Below are 8840 nucleotides of genomic sequence, written 5' to 3'. Positions count from 1 at the left end.
TTTTCCATAAGGTTTTATTTTGGTTCCATAAAGGTTTATTCATCCCTCTTTAGATTTAACTTTCGATTTAACAATCCTAACAGTTTTGGAATACAATAATATAATAATAACTTACCAAGATAGAGTAAAAAAATATGAATGGAGCCGTTTTGAAATAATTTTTTAATATATTAATATTAATATTAAACATAAAAATGTATTACTTCAATATATTTCTAAATAAAAAATATTTTATTAAATATTTTTTTATCACAACTGAAACGGTCTCCCTAGTCTAATTTATGGAGCATCTCATATTCCTTGATGATACCCTATCTAAAACAAGAAATGTTATGGGGAATTTTTTTTATTATTAACATGATTGTTTAGTTAGTTTATATATACTTTAACTAATCTTATAATATTACAAGTTTTAAAATTAATAATGATATAAATATATAAATTTATAATAGCGATTTCAATGACCAGTTAAACTGAAGAAATGCTGTGGGGGATGTTTGTTTAGATTCAAGGTGCGGTCACGACTCACGAGGGCCTCCTGCCTGATTCGAAAGTTATTGAGAATGCCTTCGAATCCTAATCCAGCAGTCTCATAAATACGTCACCATCCTGTCCGGTGTTTCCACCGATAACATAATTTTTTCTTCATGGACCGACCAGCCCCCACCACCTCCACCTCTACTCCACCCATCATTAAGCAACCTACGGAACCACCACCATCTCAACCACAACCGCAACCACAACCACAACCACAACCACAACCACAACCACAACCATCCTCCTCCACGGCCTCTACAAACCCTAATCTTAACCCCAACCCACCCCCAAAACCTTCAATATCAGCAGCAACAACAATCACCACCACCCCCAGCAGCACAAGGCCTCAGACAGTGCATAGGCCATGGCAGCACCCCCACCCCCACTCCCAATTCCCGTCTGTTTCTTCGGGCCCTCCTATACCATCCTCCTCCTCCACGACCCCTTCTATTTCTTCGCCACGCGGTGTTGCCCTAGGTGTTCCCGCGCCTTCTCCCGCGTCCTTTTCTTCTTCATTTGGTCACCAGTTTGTTGGATTGAACCGCGCTCCTGTCAACGTGCCTGAATCCGTAGCCAACACCAGCAACTCGCAGGTGGGAATTTTTTTTATTGCAATTTTTGCTTTTAGAAAAGGAAAAGAATTGATGTGGTTATTCTATTCATACTCTTGTTGTTGTTTGAGAGATGTGCAGGTGAGGCAAGGGGTGATGGCTTCAATGGCGTCGAATTCTCAAATGCGACCACATCAACAGAGACCTGTTCAATCATCTCTTCGACCACCCACTTCTTCCCCAAATACCCAAGTCAGTACTGGCTTTCCAAATATTTCATCCTGTCTCTTTAAACTTGCTTTCTCCCTTTTGTTATTGGTTTGGCGGATGGGATTTTGATAGCAAATATTAGCAAGTGAAAGAATAGTGTTGATTAAGTATGGTTGCCTTTGATCCTGAAAAAAGTCTCCGAAAATTGAGGGAAATATTGTGTTATTATGTTAATGAATTGCTGCGACCTTTTCATATAAGTTTGCCATATGAATTCATGCATTAGTTAATTCCTCGGTTATGCGTACATACAACAAGTCCCATCTTAGCTGTTTTGAACCATATTAAATAATTTAACCCAGGCATTTTGTGAAGGAATTGTGTCTATGATACATTGCAGCACCATGTCTGGATAGCTATGGGTAGCCCTAAGTTTTGGAATTACTACTGTGAATTATCTTTATCTTATGTAGCTATTTCTTACACACTCATGTTGGCTCTAATTCGAAACAGAGATTGCAAAGTTGCTTGGAAATTGGATTTACCACTTAGAAGTTATGTGCTATGTAAAGTTTTTGAGATTTTTTTTGGATCATTTTAAAACCGTCAGCGTTTCCTCTATTGGTTTAATTGACTCATGATGGTGATACATGGTTTCTATTTGTTGATTCTATGTTCCTGTGACAATTTAACTGGTTCTTAATTGTGCTTTGCTGGATGGTTTTGGTGAAGTTAGGTTTTCCTCTGATCTTAGTTATTTTTGCTAACTTGTTTAGTTTTTTGCAGAATTTCCCAGGGCATGTATTTATAAGATCCACACCAGTAGGTACAGCAGGTTCTCCAGTGCCAAACACATCGCAAAGTTTGCAGTCCCCCAATCAGCTGTGGTTGTCATCTGCATCTCAAGGGAAGCCTCCATTGCCTTCCCCTTCATATAGACCTCAGATGAACTCTCCGTCACTGCAACAAAGGTCACACATTCCACCACAGCATCATCCCCCACCGACAACTTCACAGCAACAGCACATATCACCTGCACAGCCACAACAACCTTTACAATCCCATCAACAACCAGAGCATTATGGCCAGCAATTTCCACCATCAAGAGTCCAACAGTCCTTATCCCCTCTGCAACAAGTTTCAAGGGTTCAAGGTTCAGTAAATCATAAGCCATCTTCCCTAGCAATGTCACATCCTAACACAGTACAACCATTGCCGCAGAATAGTATAGCTAATGCAGAAAGTGATGAATCTGGTAACCGGATTCTTAGCAAAAGAAGCATTCATGAGCTAGTTAGTCAGGTGCCATACCTTTCTCCTTTTAGTATTAGGCTTCTATTTAAAATCTGTATTTAACCGTCATTATTTTAATTTATGAATATGTATACCAAGACAAAGGAAGAATGTGGTTCCATTTTAAATGCTTTGACTCAAGTACTCATATTTTGTTTTTAGCATGATCCTTTTCATTTTATTCATTCTTAATAAAATACCTTCAGTCATTTATTACATTCATGCTACTCCAGAATAATTCACCAAGTGAGGTGAGGGAAATATATTTTTTTAATTGTTTATTGTAGTGGTTGTGAACAGAATCACAGAGTTACAGATATGCAAGTCCTGGACAAGTTTTTGATGAAGCAAAAGCATCCAATTATTTATTTTATGTTGAAATTAGCTTGTGAAATGATGTTTTGAATCATGGTTGTGGTATCGTGGACTCCACTACAGCCATGTTGTCACTGGCTGTCTTGGTGTTAACTAATGATGGATATAGCCTGGTGTTTCTTATTATGTAGTGGATTGTGCCAGTGTTTAAAAATTATAACCACAGTGCCTTGTTGAAATTTAATTTTTAGCATGCAATTTCATGTGGTTCGATACAACTATTTTGGACATTATGCTTGAATTCTTTAAATGGTGTAAGACAGTCTGTGACTTGAGTTTTGTGTCAGTGGATGAATTTATGGGTTGGTTGTTTTAAAGCATGATATCTTTCACCTAGAGATTGCCTAGTTCATAACTTGTCTAAAAGAGGCTTCAAAATGACTTTGGTCTCTCCTCACAATTTGAGTCCAATGTCGTGTTATTATGTAGAGCAGACCCCAGCTAGTTTGAGACTGACGCTTTGTTTTTGCTGTTGTTTTGTTATCACGTAGAGTTTATCTGCAGTTTTTTTTTTTGCAATTTCTTTCCTTATTGTGAGTTTTCCTGTTTCCTTTACAGATTGATCCATCAGAGAAGTTCAATCCTGAAGTTGTAGAGATTCTAGCAGATATAGCAGATGAATTTCTTGTGTCTGTGAGTAGTTGAACTTAGCCCCCCCCCCCCCCCCCTTCCCCAAGGACTATTCTGCTTTATAAATAGATGATTTTATTTGATCGTAATCTTGATTTGTTCCAAAAATTTTAAGACTGCTTGGGAATGCATAAGCAGAATTTTTCTTCACTAAATATTACTTTATAGTAGCTAAGCTGTGCTCATTCACCAAAACAGTAGGTTGATTGATCAAATGAATGGGATTCAGATTCACCATACAAATCTCGAAAATTCATTTCTTTTTAAGGGCAGTAAACAAATTCATCATCTGAATATTAGGAAAATAATTGTGTTTGAAAGAAAATATTAAAATAGTCCATTTGGAGATTGAAAGAATTGCAATTGATTAGTGAACTTCAAGGTGTCGCCTGAATTTATTAAAGCCATGTACATTGCACAAGTGCTCAAGGTTCTCTTCTCCTAGAATTGTAGAACAAAATTCATAAAAAAATTTCAACTACAAATTTGATGGTAATATATTCAGATTAGTTTTGTTACTCGGGGCTTGGGTTTCAATGGTCTGAACTTTTTTTTCTGAGAGTTTTATACTCAACACTCTTTTAATGATCTTCATTTTGTCAAGTTGTATTCTTATTCTTTTTGCAAAGCCATTCCAAATTTATTTGTATTTTTTTTCTTGGTGCAGGTCACAACATTTGGTTGCTCATTGGCCAAGCATCGAAAATCAGATACATTGGAAGCAAAAGACATACTTCTACATCTTGGTTAGTTCTGCTGGATTAGCCATCCAAGGCTTGCGTTGTCATTTGTTTCGTATCCGATGCTAAATCCTAAGTTTTTTCTATGTTTTTCTGCAGACAGAAACTGGAATATGACACTACCAGGGTTCTGTGGCGATGAGATTAAGAGCTACAGAAAACAAGTAAGCATTTTCACTTGAGTTCACTGGCTTATGGAGATGAGGTCTGGCACCAGTCACTATTTGGTGCAACCTTTTCTTTCCATCCTTTTCTCTTTGTTGATTTTGCATTGTGAATTTGCAGGTAACAAACGATATCCACAAGGAGCGCCTTGCGGTGGTGAGTTTTGCCCCAAAATCTTCCAATCCAATAGGCATGCATGTCTTGACATATACTTATGACAGCATACATGTCTACATGTGTGTAGGTTTTCAATTACGTATTTTGTTGCTTCCGATATAAATTAATAATGTTATCTTTGATTGCGAGTTAGATAAAGAGGATCCTATAATTTGGCAATTTTGAAACAGAAATAATTTCATGACATATTTTCTGTTCTTGGTGATGCCAGATAAAGAAGTCAATATTGGCATCTGAGATGGCAAATGCTAAGAACTCTGTGGGACAAGCTGCTGGAAATGCAAAGAGTAGCACGTCAAAGACCTTGTCAAATCCCATTGTCTCCCCCAACCTGAAAGTTACATGAGGTGTTTATTGTACTAGCTTTGGCAGCTTTTTTGCTAAAGGTAAGGCCAATAGTTTTAAACTTAACAATACATATATCTTCTCCGCTTGGATCATGCATTGAGTTGAACATGCTTGATGAACGTTTGGGATTGCTTGTAGTAAGACTTGCTTGTTTTATAAATCATGTCACATATCAATGGTTGCATTGCTTGGAGTCCCAGTGGTGGATAAGACATTATAATGAATATTTTTGCTAACCTAGGTGACTTGAAAAGTCATGAAGTTTAGTCATAACTTTCTGTTGGATCCATGTAGAAATAAGTTGAATGCTTTCTATCTTACATTGCTTTGAGATAGATCAATGCTTAACTTTCTTCTCCCATGTTGCGTTGCATCTCTATTTCAAGTTTATACTCTTTATCTTATTATACCATTGTTATAGATTGTTTTGGCATGGTTTATTGCTTCAAGCCAAACTTGTCATTTGGTTTGATATCAATAAATCTAGGTGAAGTTTTGGTAGCACAACACATGATATGGCAGGCTGTTAATTGTATAGAGTGCCTTGTTGGGCGAGGAATGTTCAATGCCAAGCTACTCCATGGGCTGGCCGGAGCCCGGGTGATATGTGGTAGGCATGGGCAAGGTCTTTTAGCTTGGGTGATGTTGGGTGGGCCGTAGGCTAGCTTGACCATTTAATTTTAAGAATCACTACTTCCAGGGAATTAATATGGAGTTTTACTGTTCGCTAAAACTCCTTTTCTTTTTTTCAATTGCCCCTTTTTTATTTCAATTTTGTTTCTTTTTTTTATCAAATTCATTCTCAGACTTTTTTTAACAGTTGTCTGGGTGGTTTTTGAATCGTCCAAGTTAACTAGATCACTTTAAGACAACTCCTAAGTAGTTTAGTTTTAAATTTGGGCTAAGTTAAGAGCTGGGCCGGAAGGTTTTTTTTTCTATCAATTTCATTATTGTTTTCTCAATTTCATCCTCACACTTTTTATACCGGTCATCTAGGTTGTTTTTGGACCGACCAAGTTAACTGGGTTACGTCAAGACAACTTATACACAGTTTAATTTTAAACCCGGGCTAGGCAAAAAGTTGGGTCAATAGGTTTTTCAAGTCAATTTCATCATTGTTTTCTCAATTTCATCATCGAGCTTTTTTTACCGGTTGACCGAGATGTTTTTGAATCGACCAAGTCAACTGAGTCACATTGGGGTAACTCTTAATGGTTTAATTTTAAACCTAGACTAGACAAGAAGTTGGATTAGGAGGTTTTAAGATTGATCTGCTAGGTCAGGTTTAATAAAAATGTCAAAAAGTTAATATTTTTTATTACATAAAAATAAAAAAAAATGATCTTGCCCACAACGAAGCAGGGAACTATAAACTAGTTTCATCTATATACATGTATATGACACCCAAAACCCTAACACTCTTGGAGTGCAACCACCCTATCCTTGTTGATTATACTAATGAAATATTGCATGCTTTTATTTGTCTCCATCTTTTACAGTTAGTCATCATCTTCTTTAGTTCTTTCATCATCTTTGTACATTTTTTTTTAAAAAAAAAACTTTGAATAGATCATTGTTGGATATGGGTAAACTTGTTCTTATTGTTTTTATTTCATGGTGGTGATGGTGGGACATATGCACAGTGGTTATGTGATTTGAGAAGATGACAGGTTGTAAGCTTATCTTTAGCAAATAATAATAATATAAAAGCTTCTCTTTTGGGGCTAAAATGTGCCAAGCCAATTACTCAATGCCAATAGTCCTTGAACAAAATTGGGAATTTAATCAGGTCCGTTATTAACTAAACCCAGGTTTCCATCGACTCTAAACATGTGGTATAGGTTTCCATCCAATTGATGTGAGATGCGTCATGTGCAAGCTCTCTAACCCTTATGTAGCGAGCATTGATTGGAAGAATTGTGGATCAACTTTGACCGGTCACCAAAGATTTTTGAGGGTTTTTGGTCAATAAATATAATTAACATTTTAATTAAATGAATTTATTAGATTTTAAATGATAAATTTTATGGTGTTTGGGAGTAATTGGTAACATTCTATTATTTACTTTCTAGGATCTACTTTGAATAAAGAGATAGATACAAGGAGATATAAATCCTAGTTTGAGATATTTTTATCACTTTTAGTGAATTTTGGATTTTATTCTTTCTCCTACATGTCTCAGTTTCTTCAAAGTGGATAAAATGTAGTAATTAATAGGATGCTATTAGTTACTCTCTATGTATCATAAATTTTTTCAATTTTAAATTGTCATAAACTTTCTTATTCTCAAATAAATAATTAGAAATTAGAAAATACAAGAAAATCAAAACATAAGCTGAAAGTAGTAATTTTAAATGGCAAGTGTTAAATGAAGTTACTAGTAGTAGTTAGATACAAATAAAAAAGTACGTACAAATAAGAACCTAACTGCATATATTATCTTTGCTGAGAACAACCAATTGTGAAAAAAGAAAGAAATTCAAGCGCACACAAAAGTAGTGATTGGTAAAATTTGATCCTTCTCTAAAACCTAATCCACAAATCCTGTGTCCTGTGATGTGTATCTCCCATGAACAGTACCTCCTCTCTTTTTACTGTCCCTGCTCTCTTCCTCTTTCTTCTCTTTTGTCCACGTATAATAGGTGATTTGTGTTTTTAAATCACCATGATCGCAACAAGAACACCTTGGAAGATGTTGATTGGAGGGCTAACACTAACTAAAGTCCCAATAATTATTTGTTAGTGACAAATTGAGTTGAATTTTTTTTTCAACTGTTATTCTGAATTTTTTATGGAGATTAAGAGAGATTTGTAGTTATTAATAGACATGGTTTTTGGTAGCAAATTCAGTGGATTTAGAGAGGAATGATTTTCTCGTGGAGTTCATGGGTTCAAAGGGGGGTTTTCTGATTATCAACAGTTGAAAAGTAAGTAGGAGAGGATGGAGGGGAGAGATTGTGTCGGTTTTATGGTTTTTGAAATGAATTAATATTTTTGGACTTTTAATGTACATATGAAACAAAACAGGGTTAAGGTGGCTAAGGGCATTCAAGTAAAATCATAAATGAAAACTCATTTGTTTTTTGTGATGAAGGCAGAATCGGATAGTATGATTTATCAGAGCCACGATACAAAGATATGGATCTGCCTTTCTTTTTACCCGTGACATGCAGAGTTCATTGTTTGTTTTGCAGCAGTATCATATTATTGCTATTTATGTCTAACCGATTCTCTTTTTGCAGGTCTAGTTATGGGAAAGATGGATGACAATCACCAAAATCATCTCTGCCTTTATTCAAACAATGCATGTGGAATCCTTTCACAGACGGACATGAATAGCGACACCACAAGACCAAGAAAATATAAAATTACCCAGATTAACAACTCAGACAACTGATTCCAAGTTATTGTGGAAGTGGAAGTTGTATTGCATCCGATAACACTCAGTGTAGAGTTTGTGGTATCGAGGTGCTTGCGCAGCTAATGCTAACCAGGTTTCTTTCCATTATCGTTTTTTGCATTACATTAGTTAACAAAGAATCAAAAGCTCTTCTTTTTTTTCTGTGGGAATTGTAGGAAGACAATTGCAGTGCTTTCATGATTCCAAGTTTGGGAACCGTAAATGCTATTGCTCCTACAATTAATTGTCAGTGGACTTGTATAAAAAGCTTTGAGCTGAATTCTGTAAAAGATATATGATTGGATTTAGTAAAATGATTGAACCTAAACTTGCATGTATGGAAGTATGTTTTAGGTTGAATCATGCCCAGGGTTCTGCTTCCCTCCAAACTTCATTTTCCTGAAGTGGTTGGTT

The 8840-nt window shown here is 35.9% G+C and overlaps 1 protein-coding gene across 1 annotated transcript; it reads left to right on the top strand.

The window, feature by feature from the left end:
- Positions 1 to 466: 466 nt before the first annotated feature.
- LOC133688014 (transcription initiation factor TFIID subunit 12) lies at positions 467 to 8754 on the top strand. The gene is made up of 9 exons (XM_062107385.1): positions 467 to 1130; positions 1230 to 1340; positions 2085 to 2600; positions 3525 to 3599; positions 4264 to 4342; positions 4436 to 4500; positions 4622 to 4657; positions 4890 to 5064; positions 8269 to 8754. Exons 1-8 carry the CDS (start codon positions 648 to 650, stop codon positions 5022 to 5024), a joined length of 1500 nt encoding a protein of 499 aa, XP_061963369.1. The 5' UTR covers positions 467 to 647; the 3' UTR covers positions 5025 to 5064; positions 8269 to 8754.
- Positions 8755 to 8840: the final 86 nt, after the last annotated feature.

The sequence above is a fragment of the Populus nigra genome, chromosome 3, assembly GCF_951802175.1.
Source record: "Populus nigra chromosome 3, ddPopNigr1.1, whole genome shotgun sequence".
Taxonomy (NCBI): Eukaryota; Viridiplantae; Streptophyta; class Magnoliopsida; order Malpighiales; family Salicaceae; genus Populus; species Populus nigra.
The sequence above is the reverse complement of the archived record's forward strand: the minus strand, read 5'-3'. Positions and strand labels throughout refer to the sequence as shown.

What these genes read in the sequence shown, in the direction of transcription:
- LOC133688014 (XM_062107385.1), top strand. Translation starts at nt 648, where the DNA reads ATGGACCGACCAGCCCCCACCACCTCCACCTCTACTCCACCCATCATT. An exon ending in CCAACACCAGCAACTCGCAG is followed by an intron (nt 1,131 to 1,229) that starts GTGGGAATTTTT and finishes AGAGATGTGCAG; the next exon opens with GTGAGGCAAGGGGTGATGGC. An exon ending in ACAAGGAGCGCCTTGCGGTG is followed by an intron (nt 4,658 to 4,889) that starts GTGAGTTTTGCC and finishes TGGTGATGCCAG; the next exon opens with ATAAAGAAGTCAATATTGGC.